The 18,291-nt window shown below is 53.2% G+C and overlaps 1 protein-coding gene across 1 annotated transcript in view; it reads left to right on the top strand.

Moving 5' to 3' along the window:
• STK24 (serine/threonine kinase 24) overlaps positions 1–18,291 on the top strand; it is an 88,458-nt gene that overhangs the window by 25,225 nt on the left and 44,942 nt on the right. The window contains exon 2 of the mRNA XM_061133574.1: positions 16,706–16,936. Within this exon, the coding sequence (XP_060989557.1) occupies positions 16,706–16,936 (231 nt within the window). The remainder of the gene's footprint in view (positions 1–16,705; positions 16,937–18,291) is intronic.

The following is an 18,291-nucleotide window of genomic DNA, read 5'->3' as shown; positions in this document are numbered from 1 at the left end:
CTGACACCGTCCTCCGGGTGACTCAGCCAGCATCTCCTAGTTTGATTGTAGATGGACCTTTTTTCTTATTTTCATTTTATTAACTTCACTGTGGATCAGAGGAGAGCAGCGTAAAATGTGCCTTTCGTTTGCCTTCTTTAAAGCGACTATTTTTGTCTTTTTAATAGTAAAATACGTATGAAAGTGTTAGCTGCTCAGTCACGTCTGACTCTTTGTGACCCCATGGGCAGTAGCCCGCCAGGCTCCTCTGTCCCTGGGGTTGTCCAGGCAAGAATACTGAAGTGGGTAGCCATTCCCTTCTCCAGGGGACCTTTGCCACCCAGGGATGGAACCTGGGTCTCCCACATCGCAGGCAGATTCTTTACCACCTGAGCCACCGGGGAAGCTGCCTGTTACTGAAAGTGTCGCCTTAGTTATGCTGAAGCCTGGGCAGGACTGGCTCTTCGAGTGGGAGCTGGGACTCCACACTTGCCAGTCTGCTGTCCTCATTCAGGGCAGGACCAGGGAGGAAGTGCGGCTGCCTTTGTGTAATAGCCGGTTCATCTGGGGTAGAGCGCTGCAGGGCTGACCTTCCTAACGTCTGTCAGTAAACCGTCTTGACCGAAGTCCTTTAAAGATCTGCCTTGAACTTCCTTTCACAGTGTTTGCTGATCACGAGGTCCTGTGAGTCCTGAATCATTCCGGTGGGTGGGCTGGGAAAGCAGGAACGCTGTGCTCGCGGGCCTCTGCTGCTCCCCGGGTTCTGTTCTGACCCGGTCCGGTCCCACTGGCCGCAGGTCCTTTATGGCAGGGACTTGTGGAGGTTGCCTCCCTCGTCCCCCTCTGGAGACTGTTGGAAAGAAGCTAGCTCTAGGGACTAGCTGTGGGGCAGGGTCTGTGTGTCTGCAGCAGACCCTTCAGGGGGCTGCTGTTTCCAGACTTCTCCCCATGGGAGCTGGCTGGCATCGCCCCCCACCCCCACCCGGGGAGGGGGCAGGGTCCTGGGTGGTCCGAGATTCAGTGATGCATCGGGTCACTGCCTGGCATGGCAGGGTCTGTGCCCTGGTCCCCATCAAGCACCCAGCCTGCTGCTGTGGGTTAAGAACCCCAGGACTTGGCCTCGCTGAGAGCGTGTTGACGGTGGACCAGAATGTTCCGTGGGAGAGCAGAGAGCCGAGGACCCCTTGTGTGAAGAGCAGCATGTGGGAGTTCAGGCCCGGGATTCGTGACGGCTATTTTTGTGCTCAGATGCCTTTTCTTTCTTTTTTTTTTTTGCTTCGTGCTTCCGGAGAGTTGAGGTTTCTAACCTCTGACCTCTGAATCAAAGCTGAATAGTTGTTTACTTGCCGGCGCACTGCAGCCCAGGAGCGGATTTGTTGCATTATTCATTTGATTTGCCCTTCAAGTGTTGAGTTCTCTTTTGGGGGGGATGCTCAGCTCCGGGGATGGGGGGCGGGTAGTGGTGAAGGGGGAGTTTTGGAGGAGGGCAGCCTGGGCTGTGCTTTTCTTACTCAGCCAGAGAGCAGCTCGGAGGCGGGCTCCCCATCCCCCATCACCTTTCCCTAGGCTGGCCTTTTACCTAACATACAAGAGAGACTTGGCACGAACAGTCCTTATTCAGCTGTATTTACTTAGGTTTGTACGCCTTCCAAAAGGTTGCTTATTTCGGTACTGCCGCGGCCCCCCACGCCAGGGCAGTTGACCACCTGATGCGAAGGGCTGACTCATTAGAAAAGGCCCTGAGGCAGGAGGAGAAGGGGACCACAGAGGATGAGATGGTTGGATGGCATTACCGACTCAATGGACATGAGTTTGGGTAGACTCCAGGAGTTGGTGATGGGCAGGGAGGCCTGGCGTGCTGCAGTCCATGGTGTTACAAAGAGTCGGACACGACTGAGTGACTGAACTGAACTGACAGAGCAGTCAGCACCCAGGCTGGTGGAATCTGGTGCCTGAAGGGGGTAACTCAGGAGAGTTACCAGTCCAGAAAGTGATGCAGGCCTGGGAAGGCCTTGTGGTGGTCAAGCTGGGATCAGAAACGAGAAGCCGTTAATGGCCTATGATTAGAGGAAATTAAATCACTGAATCCTCCCCTCTTCAAAGACTGGGAAACCACAGTTTCTTCAGAGGTTCTTGCCCATGATCATCAAGCAGGCATGTGGTAGGGCCTGGCTTTGAACCCATTCGTCTCAGAAGGCTACACCCTGAACCACGATGCCCCACACGCCCGAGGAAGCCTTGCATTTCTTGTGTAAACGGCAGATGCTGGTGTTGCTGAAGCCTGGTATTAAGTGGGACAGGCCACGTGAGTTCCAGGTAGTCTGCCGTGTACCAGGCAGTCCGTGCTTACTCACTGCTTGCAACAGTAATGGGACTAGTTCTGGAAAATAAAGTCCTGCATTTCAAAGATTGATGGTTTCTCCTTAATAATCACAGTCTAGCGAAATGCCAGACAGACAGATGGTGCAGAATGCAGGTGAGTCAGGGCTTCGCTCACAGCATTTAATTCCCCCGGTACGCTTATTACATTGGCTGCCTCTGAGTCAGAAGCAACAAATCTTTCACGACAGAACTTAAAGATTTATTTTAAATTGCACTTTTTCCTGAATCGTCACCGTGTTCGAAATCTGATACTGAGATTGTTCTCTTTCTTCTCTCCCCACAGCCCCAAAGGTTTTTGTTTTATCCTGTTGCTCTTCCAAAGATAAAAGGAAAACACGTTTTAAACTTTGAACAGACACCGAACTTCATAGGTAGTTTATCAAGGTCTTGTCACATTTGGTCTTGAAGCTTCATGGGCACGTTGGCCAGTGGCCTCTGCAGACCATTCTGTCTGGGTGCTCGATTGGGCTGGGGAGTAGATGGAGTGTGAAGCTGAGGTTAATCTTGGAGCCGGGGAAGAGGGTGGAACTATGTTTTGTTTTTCAAAAAAAAAAAAAAGTCATTCATTCCCTGGACGTTGAGCACTCCCTCTGTGCCAGGAATCTGGCAGGGTGCTGGGTAGGATGAGCCAGGTGGCGTCTCTGCCCTTCCCCGCAGTCACTGGGGAGGCAGGTTAAGAAAGATACGCCCTGTGTGGTTTTTCTTATAAACAGCTTCATCACTGTGGCATGTTTTACGTGTCATAAAATGCCCTCCTTCCAGGGGAACCGCTCAGTGATTGAACAACTCTGGTAACTTTACCAAGTGGTAACATCACCCCCGAGTCCGTGTAGAACCTTCTCGTTCCCGCACGTGCTTTTTCTCTGCCTCAGTTTGCCTCTTCTGGGTGTTTCCTGTCCAGGGAGCCGTGCAGCACGTGGCCCCTCATCGCTGGCGGCTTTCACCTGGATGGTGTTTCTGAGGGTCATGACATAGCGTGTGTCTGTGGTGGGCGCCCATTTCATGCTGAACGGTGTCTGTTGCTAAGCACCACATTTCTCGGCCCATCACCAGCTGATGGGCATAGAGGTGATTTCCAGTGTTTGCCTGATATGAATGCTTCGTATCATACGTCCACTTCATAATGTTTTGAGCGGATGTATGTTTTCAGTTCTCTCAGGAGTGGAACTGCTGGGTCCTAAGGTGGTTTTATGCTTAATTTTTTGAGAAATTGCCAGACTGCCTTCTGAAGTGGCTGCACCATTTCCTATGCCTCCAGCAGATTGTGGGACATATTGTGGTTTTCATAGATTCATTACCGCTGCTTCCAGTATAGCAGGAATAATGGTTCATCAGTATGGCGAAATGGAGAAAAGCAAGCTAAATAACCAGAAAGTTGTGATACAGTACTGACTGTCTTGGAGGCATCTGAGTGTGAGAGGCAGCCTCACCCACCCGTGGGAAAGGAGTGCGCTTCAGGGTGACCCAACTGGAGTGAACAGGTTGGAAGTGGAAGTGTTAGTCACGTGGTCACGCCGACTCTTTGTGACCCCATGGACTGTAGCCTGCCCGGCTCCTCTGTCTCTGGGATTTCCCAGGCAAGAATAGTGGAGTGGGTGTCCATTCCCTTCTCCGGGGAACTTCCCAACCCAGGGACTGAACCCGGGTCTCTTGCATTCTTTGCCATCTGAGCCACCCGGGAAGCTTTTGCTTTGTTTTGGGTGGAACAATTTTTTTATGTAAGTTTTGGTTATTAACCCATTTCTTTCAGTCATCCCCATGAACCGCAGCCCTGGACTCCTATGTCTATTTATTTAGTTTTCCTTCTGGTATCTTCCAAAATCCTGACAGATTTTGAGAGGGCAGGACACAGCAATCCATTTACCGTGGTTTTCTGGGTAATGAGGAAATTCTTTCACCTCTGTTTGGGTCTAATTAAGGAGTGAGCAAGAAAGAAAGGCTGCCGGGGGCCTGTGGAAGAGGTAATGAGCTTGGGAGGTTGAGTAGCAGGTGGGCCACTGCGGGGATCCCATGCTAGAGGAATGGTCCCCACACAGGGAGTGCGCCTGGGTGTGTGTGTGTGTGTGTGTGTGTGTGACACAGACAGGCTGGGAAGAGGAGGGGAGAACGGTCCACAGAGACGGAGATGATGAGACAGACAAGGTGAGCTGACGCCTCGTCCCTGGAGCCGAAGGTCAGTGTAAGGCGGAGATAAGCCGCTGCCCAGGAAGGGATCAGCAGAGTGATGGCCCAGGTGGGGACGCCTCTCTCCACGGAAACCTGAAGTCCACCGCGATCCTCAGGGCAGAGGTTCCGGAAGCGGTGGGCACTTGCTGATTGCCCGTGGACCCCTGACACTGATGCGGGGTGACGGAGAGCAAGTAATCTGTCGTGATGGCGAAGCCGGGACCGCAGCTGGAGGCCGGGCAGGGTTGGCCGACTGTCACCGTGAGCTGAACCTGGGACTGAGTGGAACGAGAGGTGCCTAGTCCTTCCGCAGAGATCAGCTCTTACTTCCCCCTCCCCGCATGGCCTTTGATGGAGGTGCTCTTCTCCCCTGTTTACAGAAGAGGAAGCTGAGGTCCGGGTCAGCTGGGTGACGTGTCCAGGGTCCCTCATCAGGTCTGGGAATCAGATGCAGGCGATTCTGCATCTCCCTTCTCACTCCCTGGAGCTTCGCTGGTGGCTCAGGCAGTAAAGAATCCACCTGCCATGCAGGAGACCTGGGTTCAATCCCCGTGTCAAGAAGATCCCTCCCCTTGGATCTCCAGTATTCTTGCCTGAGAAATCCCATGGACAGAGGAGCCTGGCGGGCTACAGTCCATGGGGTCTCCTACCTGGGAGGCAGCGCTGCCTGCCCGAAGCCCCCATCTGCGCTGCGGGGTGCTTACCTGCTGGGGAGGCCGAGCAGCCAGGGTGCCCAGCCGGGTCTCTGCTCCGGGGAGAGGGCTCCTGCCTGCCTCCTCTTTGCTACGGCCGCAGCCAACACTCACTGAGGGTGTCCTCCGTGCCAGGCCGCGGGCTGTGTGGCATGAGCCCCTTCTGTGCAGGAGAGGGGACCAGTGGGCCCGTGGTCTGCTCGGAGCCCCCTGAGGCGGCAGGGTGTCGCTCTCTCCTGGCCTGGCGTGTGCATCTTGTTATTTGAGCCCCGTGTGAGGACCAGCCTCCTCCACGCTTCTTAACCCTTGTGTGAGTGACCTGCCGTCTGCACCCCAGGTTTCTCCGCTGTGTCGTGAGGCTCGAGGTCCCTTCCTTGTGGCCTGGCAGCTGGGAGGCCCCCAGACGAGGCCTTGGCAGAACTGCTCAGCATGGACCTTCGCGAGAGGAGCTACTGGGAACGGGAGCGGCTGCTGGTCGTCAGGGTGTCTGGGTGTCTGGTCTGGTCAGTGCATTTTTTGTGGCTGGCTTGTTATTTGTGTTTTGCTTTTAATAAAGAAGCTGCCAGGGTTCATTTCTCAATGAGCTATAGACATAATTTCATTTGGAACGTATGGCATATCTTTCATCAAGTGTTTGCCTAAACAAAACCAGCCTGAATTTGGTCTTTGCCGCGACACCTGGGCCTACTCGCCACCTCAGAGAAACCCCAAGCCTTTGTCTTCCAGCCCCAGCTGAGGAGCCTCTCACTGCAGAAAAGCGCTCCCAGCATGCGCTGGGGGAGCTGGCCGGGGTGGGGGTGGGGTGACAGGTCCCTGCGTGGGGGCTCTGGGGTGCCCACCTCGCCCTGAGCTTCATGACCCGGGGCGAGTGGCAGCCTCAGGCCCCTGGCTCACCCTGCAGTCGGGCCTCGGGGTGCAGGGGGCCGCGAAGGAGGTGACCCCACCGAGCATCCAGCACCGTGTCTGGGAGCGTTTGGCTCTGGGCAGGCGGTCGGCAGGGTCATACCCAGAGCCTTTGTTCAATCCGTGCTGAGAAGGAGCTTGGCCCCAAGTGAGTGATGGCGGAGGGCTTCTCCAGGCGGCTTCCAGCCTGGGCCGCCACCCCACACCCCAGGAGCACGTGCTGCCTGAAACCAGTCACCTGAGTGTTTGCAATCACTGTTTTTCTCTCAGTTTTAATGCTTTTCTAAAAATGGCATTTTATTGAGCCGTTTCTGCCTCAAACATCCATATAAAAGAATAGAATGTTGTTACTAGGATTCCCTAAATTTTAAGAGTTTTAGGAGAATTTCTAGTAATTTGGATATGTAAGTCTAGACATAAATTCATGCATTTAACATCTCTGTCTCGGTTTTCTTTTTTGTGAATTTTGTCGAGTGTTTATCCAGGTGGCTGGAAACACAAGTGCGGGGGGGCAGTTGGGTTTACTGGCGGGGTTGTGGGGTGCGTGTCACGTGCCTCAGAGCGCTGGGGTGAGAGGCTACACAGGCTGCTCATCGGAGGCAGCGATTGACGTGGTCTCCCCCGGAGTGCCGGGGGCTTGATGCACTGCGCGGGGAAGCCTGCTTCTGTGCAGACCTGGGACTTAGGCCTCACCCTGAAAAACGACCTCCCATCAATTAGCTCAGAGTGAGGCTTCTTCTAAGAGACCATCTGAGGATAGAAATCTGTTAATGCTGAACTAATTGGAGCTACCTGCTATTGAAAGAGCTTTATCTGGTAAATAATGGTTACTGATTCAATGGACATGCGTTTGAGCAAACTTCGGGAGCTGGTGAAGGACGGGGAAGCCTGGCGTGCCGCAGTCCATGGGTTGCAAAGAGTCGAGCGACTGAACAACAATGGTTTTTATTTTGGAGACCTGAAATCAACCAACTAGTTATGTAAAACACTTGGGGCTAGAGGCGGAGAATGGGTGTTCTTGGTGGTCAGCGAGGCGGGAGAGGAAGGGGCTGGAGAGGAAAGACTGGACAGGCAAGCTTCGGGGGAGCCCCCCGCCCCCTGCTCCGCTGTGAGGAGAGCAGGTGAGCGTGCTGGGAGCTCTGCAGGCCTGTGACTGCAGGCGGCCTCCGGGCCCCGCTCTCAACCTTGGCTGCACGGGGAACTCTTCAGGGCGGGTTACAGGGAGGTTAGATAAGCCCCGGGGATTGGGGTTTGCTGGCGGGGCCGGCGCACAGGCAGTCCTGGCTGGTTGCACCCGTGCTGGGAACCGGTGGCCCTGCGCCCGCCCCCCTTCCCCCCCGCCGTGGGGTCCCCCATGCCCTGTGGGTCCCTCGGGGTTGCAGTCTCTCCCCTGGCCCCCGAGTTCCTTCCGACGAGGCAGAGGAGATGGCAGATTCCTCGGGTGGTTCCTTCTTCCTCCCGGCCGAGACACCCCGCCATCTCTCTGGTGCCTTTGAGAGGGGGGTTGATAGAGAAGGAAACCCTGGTAGCTTTGCTCTGGCTCCCAGGGTCCTGAGGCAGCATCAGGGGGTGAAAGAGAAAGTCCTGCCCTGAGACCTTCTCGCCAGGTTGGAGCAAGGAGCCCAAAGTTCCCCTGTTCTGCTCGTGTCCAGCCATGTCTGTGGTGGGGGTGGGCGCACTGACGTGTGACCATGACCCATGTCTGGTGGCCGGACGCCTTCCTAGAAGTGTGGGAGGGGCTTCCCAGGCCAGGGAGAAGTAGGGGTTCCCCCCCAAGTTTCTTTGTGCCTCTGCTCCTGGAGTTGAATGGGGTTTGGATGTTGTAGAGACTCCTGGTTATAGGATTTCTGGGCATATCCCCATAAAAGAGTATTTGGCTTTGGGGGAGCGCTTTTTCAGTTTGTTTATAAACTTGGCATTGGCTTTATGTGTGTGTATACGTATTCCTGTATGTATTTTATAAAAAGGCAGCTTGATTTTCAGGTGGGTGAGGTGTGGGAAAGACCCTGGTAGAGAAGTGAGCTTTGAGCTTGTTAGGAGGAAAACCCTGTTACAGGTCAATAGGCTTGATTAGACAAATGGCCCACGTGTACTTTGAGTACAGAAAGCCTCTTTAGTGGTTAGATTAAACTGATGAGGCAAGTTTTCAGGGCATTTTTATTTGTTCTAATCAGCTTTAAAGATATTTATGGGAAGAATAATTTGTGTTAGAAAAATAGTGACACGAAGTTAAGCCGTCCTTTGAAACAGTAATTTTTAATCTCTTCGGGGCCATGTGTTGTGCATGGTTTGTCCTCTGCGTTTGGGCCGGTGTTTTCAGGTCAGTCACTCAGTCGTGTCTGACTCTCTGCGACCCCACGGACTGCAGCACGCCAGGCCTCCCTGTCCATCACTGACTCCTGGAGCTTGCTCAAGCTCATGTCCGTCGAGTCCATCCACTGTTTGCTGGGCGAGTGTTCTAGTGATTTCTAAAATGTCTCCAAAGCCGAGTGCTGGTTTAAAACCGATCTCACTTGCCTCTGCTGTGCTTGCTGAGAGCCGGCGCCCGCTCTGCAAGGTAATAGCTGTCACCTGTGCTCTGCAAAAGAGTTTGCTCTGGGCCTCGCTTTCCCCGCTGCACTTGCGCGGATTTGATCCTCTGCCGCACCTGTGAGGTCAGGAAACACTCAGGCATTGTTGTTCCCATTTTACCCAGAAGTTAAGACCTTGCTCAAGGTCGCGCAGCAGTGCGTTACTACACAAGGGAAACCCAGGTCTTTTGAGTCTTAATTTTGTGCTCTTTCTGTTGCGATCTGCTGCCAGAACTTGGGAGGCAGTTATCAGCGTGCTCGCCCTTTGGAGTCAGATGGCTCCGAGTTCCGTTTCAGGGTCTGTCACAGGCCCTGTGTCCTGGGGCAGATTCCATAGCCACCATAAGGCGGAGATGACCCCTCTTTCAGGGGTGCATTTGGAAATGGGGGGGCGTGCAGAAATGGCAGCCGTCTTTCTCAGGGTTTGTTCCACCCAGGCCAGGTCCAAGACTAAAGAGTTTCAGAGCCTCTGACTGCACCTGCTTTGTGACCTGGGGAGCCAGGATTCCAGCTCAGTTATGGCTGTCAGCATGCAGCGGCCTTATGCATTCAAACCTTCTGCAGATTGTTTTGCAAGATTTCTTAGATTTGGGTTTCTGCTCAGAAACGATTAACAAGATTCCTGTTACACAGACTAAAAGTATGTGTTTCTGTCCTCTTGACTAGCTGGTGGGGTGTCTGTGTGTCCCAAGGCCCCTGCCTTTTGCATCTTGCCTTCTTTGCTGTAATTCTCCCTGAGCTCGGGCCTGCGTTCCTTTTTCTGCTTAAAATCCCTTCTGCTCATCTAGCTTGAGCCCCTTCTCCTGAGGCTGCCGATGCAGAGCGGACCCTTCTTTTCTTTTTGAATTTATTTTTGGTTGTGCTGGTCTTCATTGCTGCCTGAAGGCTTTCTCTAGTTGCAGTGAGCAGGGGCTCCTCTCTAGATGTGGTTCCCCAGCTTCTCATCGCCGTGGCTTCTAGGCTCTTGGACTCCATAGTTGTGGCACAGAGGCTTTAGTAGCCCGTTGGCATGTGGGTCCTTCCTAGGTGCAGGGATCGAGCCCATGTCCCCTGCACTGGCAGGCACGTTCCCATCCACTGTACCTCCAGGGAAGTCCTCTTCTCTATTTTAAGGGATCTAGTAGACACTGTTACTGGAAAGTTTAAAAGGTTTATGAAGGCTTGGAAGGTTCTCATAGGCACCATCTTTTGCTTATTTATAGCTCCCAGCGTCCTTTCTTAGCCCCGAGAGCCTCACACTGGGCGTGGGGAGGGTCATTGCCTGGGTGGCTCAGCGCCCTCTCTGGACCTTGTGATAGAACACCACCCGGGGCCACAGGGCCCTCTGGCCTCGCTGGCTAGTTCCCCCCAGGGTGGCCTCTGTACTTGGGAGTTTCACAGCTGTTTCCTTCTCTCTTTCTGAGGATGCTCACTCAGGCCTCCTGGAATTCTCCTTGTCCCCTTCCTGAGGGAGGAAGGGGGATTTTAGCTGATTTTAGAATCGTGCCATGGAGGGTGTGCTGGTTTGTGAGTCTCATGATCTGGGTTTTAATTCTGGTTCTGGTTCAAATAAGAGATTTCTAAGAAGCTGCTCAGTCTTGACCGAGTGTTGTCAGGAAGAATAGCTCGGTGTTAAGTACACACGAAAGTAACCATAACAGCCCAAGTGGTTTCTGTTTACTAAGGACTGTTTAGCGGATACCATGCAGGAGCTTTCCTTGGGTCCTGATTTTATCCTCTCGGCATCCGGAGGCAGTAAGGAGTGTCACCGTTTCACGCGTGTGGAAGCAGGCGGGGTGTTTCCGTGACTCGCTGGCAGCGTGGTAGAGCTGAGACCTGAACTCGGGTGGCTGAGAATGCAGGTGCCTGTGGCCGCCTGGAAGCCTGGATTTCTGGCGGATGATTTAAGCACTCAGAAGGGCCGCATTGACTCTCCGTGTTTGATAGCTTTTCCGGGGTAGGGGCAGGGGTGTATTTAGTGTCTTTTCCCCACAGGTCTTGTCCAGCTGCTCTTGTCTTCTCCTTATTATGCGCTGAACTTTGGCTGGGGTTTTGATTTTTTTTATTTTTATTGTGGCGTAGTATTTTTTATTTTAAGACTTGCTCATTTATTTTTTGCCTGTGGGGGTCTTTGTTGCTGCTCACGGGGTTTTTTCTCGTTGCGGCACGCGGGGGCTCCTCTTTGTTGCAGTTCGAAGGCTTCTCATTGCGTGACTTCTCTTACTGTCCAGCTCGGGCTCTAGGCCCGAGGGCTTCAGCAGGTGCCGCATGTGGGCTCAGTTGCTCCAAGGCATGTGGGATCTTTCTGGACCCAACCAGGGGTCGAACTCACCTCCCCTGCATTGCCAGGTGGATTCTTAACCACTGGAGCACCAGGGAAGCCCTTGATTTTGTTTTGTTAACGGGGCTTGGGTGTCGCCTGCAGGTTCCCATGCTGCTCACCTCTTTCTTTGCTGGGTTAGGTTGGCAGGGTCACAGGATAATGTTCTTAAGTGGAAGTCGTAGTCTCGAGGCGGAAAATGCTCTGTAAAGTGTCGTGAATACAGTTTTCAACCAGTGGCATGAAACATGTGCCCTTGCAGAAAGGAGCCCTGGAACCGGGCTCCAGTTCACACCAGCAGACGGGCGCATCTCAGCTGTAACAGTGGAGTCATAGCAGCCTCGCTGGGGGCACAAGGAACCAGGTGCAGAAAGGACCAAGAATTGAGTAGAATCACCCAGTCGGGATGCAGAAGCCCCGCGTTACCCCTCACTCATTCCCAGCCCTGCCCTGTCCCCACCCCCCCAATTGTGGCCCCTGGATAATTCTCTGTCCACAGTCCTGACTACAGCCTGTAACCCTGGGTGCTCGTAGACAGTGTTGAGAAGTTGGGGGAGCAGCAGGAAGTGGGGGGTGGGAAGGGGCTGTCGGCTTCAGCTTCATGGCGAGTGCATGCCTTCAGCCTTGAGATGGTGTGCTGTCCCCTCTGCTTTAAGCAGTGAAGGAAAAACCATGAGCTGCGAGGAAGCCGAGCTCTGCCAGCGGGGTGTGCAGGGGGCTCTGGGGGTGTAGCCGCTGTGGGTGAGTCTGGCGTGGTCAGGGGACCGCACGCAGAGACAGTTTTGGTCGGTGGGCGTAAGACAGGAATGGCGGTGCAGGGGTTTCCAGCTTTGGGAATAACAGATGGTGACACTGCTAAAAACGGGACCCACGGAGAAACCGACATGGGAGGATGAGGTCGTGGGAAATGGCTGGCCTGTAGCGCCCGCCTGGGTGCCTTGGGGAGGTGGGGAGAGCGGGGTTCTGAGGCTAGGTTGGGGTCCAGGAGGAGAGTTCGGTCCTTCACTCGGGATGCTTACCAAGTTCAGAAGAAGGAAGGGGCCCGCCTAGTCCAGACCCCGCTGCCCTCTCGGCTGTTTCTTTGGGGTTGGTGATGTGATAAGGTGCAGGTATTGGAGCACAGGAAACCTAGACCCTTCCCTTTTCTTTTCCTGCAGCTTAGCTTCAGCCCAGAGTGGTGTGGTGCAGACAATCGTACAAGTAACACGTCTGAAGCTGAGGGCCTCTGAAGGTTGATTAGTGATGGCAGATGCATTTTTTCATTGCCAGAAGTGATCAAAAGAACACAGTAATAGCTGTTCAGGTTCAAAAATATAAAATACTTAAGTCATCATGGAAGTATTTTAATGAGTTCTCTCGATGGGTCACGAAATGGGCTGAATGACCGTAGAGGCCAGAGTTCTAACGGGGTGCTCCGGTTGGGGGGTGGGGAGCAGGCATCACACCCTGGGGTTTCTTTTCTCAGGGGGATCGGAATCCTCAAGATTCGGGGACTGGACCCCTCCCTGTGCTGCGTGCATGGTGACGGCCACTTCTCCTGGGCTCGTGCCTGTTCACGTCCCGCTTCCAGGAGATCCCAGGCATTGGGGTAGCCGGTAGCCCCAGCACTTGCATGTCATAATTCATGAGAAACATCTGCAGAACTGGTGACCCCAGATCGCCTGGGCATGTTCCTTTGGTTTTGGCTCTTCTGCGATCCTGAGCTCGATGGGGAAGGGACATGGGAGCCTTTGCAAAACCCAGACCTGTGCCTGGACCCCGTACCTTGGGGGAGCCGCAGCGTCTCCATATTTTGGTCAGTTTCAAGGATCCTGACCTTAGGACATGTAACGAATGCCCTGTTTTTTTCTAAATCTTGAAGTTAAACAAGACAAAGTGGGTAGAAAGGCTTAGAATTTCACTGACCAAGGTTTGCAGAGACAGATGGCTTGGAGTTGCCATGATGAGGAGGGTGATGGAAAAGACTGAAGCCATAAGAATTAGGATAAGCCAGTGTCATCTCCTCTAAGTTTTCACTTAACCTCCAGGCTCCCCCAGATAGGATGTTGGGCTGTTTCCTGACCCAGGTGGGGAAGGTTTTGAGGGATGTGGAGAGGTGTGAGCAGAGAGGAGACATCAGTATGGGAGTGCTGTCTCTTACAGATGCATCCGTCCGTTGGTGGGTACCAAATCCCCGCTCTTAGGTGCACGTGATTCTGTTATTTCTCTCTAGGCTGTCCCTCAGAGGGGAAACACAGACCTAGGGGGCAGGTAGCTCGGTGGGATCACATAGGTTAGTGAGCGAGTTTGTGAGACTCATACGCCCTCGGCCATGGAGTGATGATCCCCTGGCTCAGCTACGGGACTGGGAAAGTTCCACTGGGCATCGAAGTGATGTTCTTGAGTGACTGGTCTGGAACCTGAAGGGGGGGGTGTGCAGGCAGCATCCCTCCCCGCACCCCGGTCTCTGCCCAAGTCCCCCAGCTTGTTGCCCTAGGAGAGGGGAACGGTGAGGAAGGGTCCTGGCTTTCCCCTGCTCAGAGAAGGCCGAGCCTTTGTGTGTCCTGACTCCTGCCTGGGAGCTGGTTGCCTTTCAGGCACATGGGGGACGGGTGGGGTGAAGGGCAGGCCTTTCTAACCTCGGGTGATGACCAGCGCTTGGTTCAGCTTAGACCTCTCTGAAAAGAGAATTGTCGAGATGGTCGGCAGGGTGACACCGCTCCTTCCCAGGAGATCTCCTGTCCTCAGAGAGGAGATTCTGGCGGCAGAATCTTGACGTTCCTTTGTGCACTAGGTCATCTCTGGCTTTGATTTCCTGACCGCGCTGCACGGGCTGCAGGGCTGCAGCGCTTGGTGACGGTCTTGTGCGAGAACTGCCGAAGGGCGGGGACCCTTGTTTGTTCAGGGCTCTGCCGTCACCGTTCTCACAGATGGCTCCCTTCTTTTTAAAAATTTATTTATTTTTCGGTGGCACTGGGTCTCTGTTGCTGCACTCAGGCTTTCTCTGGTTGTGGAAAGAGGCACTCTTTCTTTGCCGCGCACCAGCTTCTCGATTGCGGTGGCTTCTCTCGTTGCAAAGCAGAGGCTCCAAGCTCGCGGGCTTCAGCAGTTTTGTGCGGACTCAGCAGTGGTAGCTCCAGGGGTATTGAGCGAAGGCGCAGTAGTTGTTGCCCACAGGCTTAGTTGCTCTGGGGCAGGTGGGAGCTTCCCGGGCCAGAGATGGAGCCTGTGTCTCCTGGGTTAGCAGGTGCTCCCATCTGCTGCACCACCAGGGGAGTCTGTGACTCCCTTCTTGGGTTTTGGTTCGGTTTATGGCTGGTGGCCCAATGGCAGAGTGTGGGATGCCGCGCCACACTTGGGCAGGTGCGAGACCTGCACTGGCCTTATGGGTGCGGATGCTTGGGAAAGGGCCTCAGGGAGGAGGGTCAAGGCAGTGGTGGAAACAGCTGTTTTTTCCTACGTGGTCTTAAACCCAGCACAAGGGAAAAAGGCATTTATTGAAATGACACACTCCTCTCCCGAGTACAGAAAGTCTGTCTGTCTGGACCCTGTCCTCAGGAATGGACACTTTTGTCTGGCAGTGGTCAGCGATCTCTGTTGATTCCGTTATCCGTTGGGTGACACATCACCCCAGAATTTTGTGCCTGAAACACACAGTGATTTAGTGTTTCTCCCGATTCCTCGGGTTGCCCTGGGTCTTTTCCACAGGGCTCGCTCGCTGCCTGTGGTCGGCGGGAGAGCTGCTGGCCTGGCCCGGGTCGGGCAGCGAGGACACTGGGCGTCCCTGCCTGTGCCTGCAGTCGGCCGGCTGTCTGACCCGGGCCTGGGTTCTCCCTGCCGGCAGCCAGCCCAGGCCTCCTGAGGGGCCGATGGAGGTGCAGCTGCAGGGCCACAGGCTTAACCTAGCCCAGCGTTGCAGGACATCCCAAGGCCAGCTGGGGCTCGAGGGGAGCAGCAGGCACAGTGCAGGAGGGGCCCGGGCTCCGGGAGGGATCGTTTCGAAGCTGGAGGCATAACTGTGACAGTCTGCAGGCTCAGGGGAGGAGGTATCAGCCAGCAGTTGATCTGGGAGGCATAGCTCCAAAGGCCGGATTGCAGCCAGCAGTTTGAAAGTTACCAGATACACACAAGATAAATAGGGAGATCACACAGCCTCCTCCTCATCCCCTCCCTCGCCCATGACTGTGAGAGTGTTTGGGGATCTCTGAGTGTCCCAGGTGATTCTCACCGGCCAGGTTTGGGGAGCATGGATCCTAATCCTGGGAGGAGGAGGAGAGAATGAGCAGGAGGCCAAGTGTGGAGCCTGGGGGGCCGCCTGGGATGACGGCCCTGCGCCTGAAGAGGCTTCTGGAGCCAGGGAGGCTAGAAGAGGACCAGTGGGGAGCAGAGTGGGGCGGGGGGGGGGGCATCCTTGTGGAGGAGCCGAAGCCAGAGCCGGCCTGTGATGTTGGGGCCGCGGGTGCTGGTGGCTCTGATGACTCTCCGGGAACTTGCTGGGGAGACGGCACCCTGAAGCACGGTGGCGGTGCTGTTTCAGTGGGAGACACCTGAGTGTGTTGCCCACAGCGGAGGCAGGTGGTGGGGCGGAGGGGAGGTGCGGCACGCGGAGGAGGGGCTCCTGGTTGAAGCCACGTCCCGGGGCAGCGGAGGGTGGACTTGAAGGCCCTTGGGAGCCCTGCTGGGGGCAGCTCCGTGGGGTCCCCCAGGACGGCGGGTTGGTGGGAGGGCCCGGTTAACCCAGAGCCACCCACACTGCCGGCTCTGCGTCTGACCCCTTACTTTCTGTGGGTCCGTTGTTCTTGCTCCTCCTTTCAGCCCTCCTCCCCACTGTTTCACAGGGAAGCGTGTCTGTAGGGTGTAGCCTGAGCAGCTCCTCGTGGTTAAGGTGGGAAGGATCCCTAGGATGGGAAAGACCCCTGGCTCCCCGAGTGTCAGTGTCACCCCTCACTCCCTCCTGGGGGGTGACAGGTGCTGCCCACGGAGAACTCGGCTGCTCACCCTTCTCTCTGGTCAAGGGAGCCGTTAGGGTGGGCGCTGGGGTCCTTGGAGCTAAACCTTATGAGGTATAGGTGATACGTGTTTTTCAACTATTCAGATTGGTGGTTACGAGCCTTCAGAAGCCATTTCAAGGGTATGACGTTTACCTGACAAAAGAAAACAGTTCCTTATTGTTTCCTGGGATCTGGTTAAATATTTAGGCTAAGGCAGCAGCAGTTAAGTGCAGATGCATGGGGCTGTGTTTGCTGGACATGGCCTGCTCTGAAACAAGCCAGGGTGTATGTGTTTTTCTCTGTTACATGATGTTGCTGATTAACCTATGTTTCAGTATATACCTACCCAAATTAAAAAAGTTGGGGCGGGGTGTAGGGAGAAAAGTAGAATTTTTGCTTAGACACGAGTGATTTTTCAATAAATCCATATATCTGTTATGTTCAAATAAGTGGTTTGATATTTGTTTATACAAAAGCTGGAGCCTTCCTCAGTTTCTATAATTGAGCTGGGTCACTGTTCCTGTTTGCGCATTTGCTGTGTTTGATAGTGTAACTTGCACACGCAGGTGAGATTGAGAAATGTGTGTGTCCTGAGTGTGAAGACCTGTGATCACCACCAGCCTGATCCTTAAGGAAAACGAATCCATCCTTAGAAAGATCATGGTCTGGACGTTGTTAATACACAGACGTTATCCAAGTACCCCTGTGAGTTACTGAAGTTTCCCTTTTCCTTCTCTCCTGCAGAACCTAAAAGCTGATCCAGAAGAGCTTTTTACCAAACTGGAGAAAATCGGAAAGGGCTCTTTCGGCGAGGTGTTCAAAGGCATTGACAATCGGACTCAGAAAGTGGTCGCCATAAAAATCATTGACCTGGAGGAGGCAGAAGATGAGATTGAGGACATTCAGCAGGAAATCACAGTGCTGAGTCAGTGTGACAGTCCCTATGTAACCAAATATTATGGATCCTATCTGAAGGTAAGGCTCAAAGATGCAAACGTGCGTTTCCATCGGGCCGCGCCTGACTGAGATGGGAGCTGTGGTCGGGAAGGATTTCAATAAATAGCACAGTAGCGTCTCAGAGGAAGAAGTGTCCCGACCTTTGCAGTGGAAAGGATCCGGCTTCGATGGTTCTCTCATCTTAAATGTCACTGACGGAAATGTATTTTCAGTAGAAAGTGTTTGATGTTGAAATTCCCTTTCAAATAAGAAAGCGTTTCTGAGTAAGACCTTGTCATCAAAAGTGCATTTTTTTTAAGCTAGTATAATGACAACCACTCATCAACTAATTTTAGCATGGTTTGTGATGAAGACTCAGGCCAACCTCAGAATATGAGTCTTTTGATATTTTCATATCAAATGTGTTTTAATTTAGTGTCTTTTTTTCTTTTTTAAACTGCTGAGGACTGAGAATGTTGATTAGTGAGTTAGTTTATCTCCGTTTGACTTTGAAGAATTCTCAGTTAGTAAATAATTACTTAAAGTGGTGGTTACAGTATACTACTACAAATAGCCCTCAATGTTCATGCAGCTCTTCAGGTGGGAAACAATTTTGTTAAAGATGGTTTCCCAGTCCTGCATGGAAAGTTTAATTGTTCCTCGTGTTTCAGGTTCCTTGACATCTATCTGTTTTACTGCTTTTTCAAATGGGGTTTCAAAAATCTTAAAAGAGTTGGTGAAAAGCTTTCTGAAATAATCCTTGTGGAGACTAGAACTTGGCAGGTAGAAAGAACTTCCTGAGGGGTAGGCAGCAGAACGCCCGGGTGACGTAAGGCCGGGCCTCGTCCTGCCGGGTCTGTCCTCGGGTTGCCGTGTTGTAGCCGTCAGCCTGCTCTGACGTCAGCGGGCTGGTGCAGGCTTCGATTTTGTGGAAATGTGGTAATAAGGTATAAGTGGGAGGATGGGACATCGGTGATCCGTTGATTCACTGAAATGCATATTTAAAGGAAATAAATATTGGATGGTAATGCTGTCTTTTTTTCATTGCCTCAAGAGTGGCAGTATGTCAGAGGTCAAGTGTAGCAGTTTGAAATGGGAAGAATAAGTTTCGGAGTCAGTTGTCCTGGACTTTGCGTTTAAACTTCCCTGCTTCCTTGTTTGTAAAATGGAAAATCATGGTATACACCTCATTGTGGCCAAGAGTAAATAGAAATTGAGTATATGAAAGTATCTGGCATGTAGTGGGTACTTAATGAGTGTTAATTTCCTTTCTTAGTTGTCTAGGTTTATTTCCATTTATCTCAAATTACCTTGCAGTGGAGGATGTAGCCACTGAGGTTGGAAGCAAGAAGGAGGCGGGTAGCAATGACAGTTGCCGTGGGGGAGCATCCAGC

The sequence above is a fragment of the Dama dama genome, chromosome 30, assembly GCF_033118175.1.
Source record: "Dama dama isolate Ldn47 chromosome 30, ASM3311817v1, whole genome shotgun sequence".
In the NCBI taxonomy this organism is placed as follows: Eukaryota; Metazoa; Chordata; class Mammalia; order Artiodactyla; family Cervidae; genus Dama; species Dama dama.
Note: the sequence above shows the minus strand (reverse complement) of the source record. Positions and strands in the feature narration are given on the sequence as shown.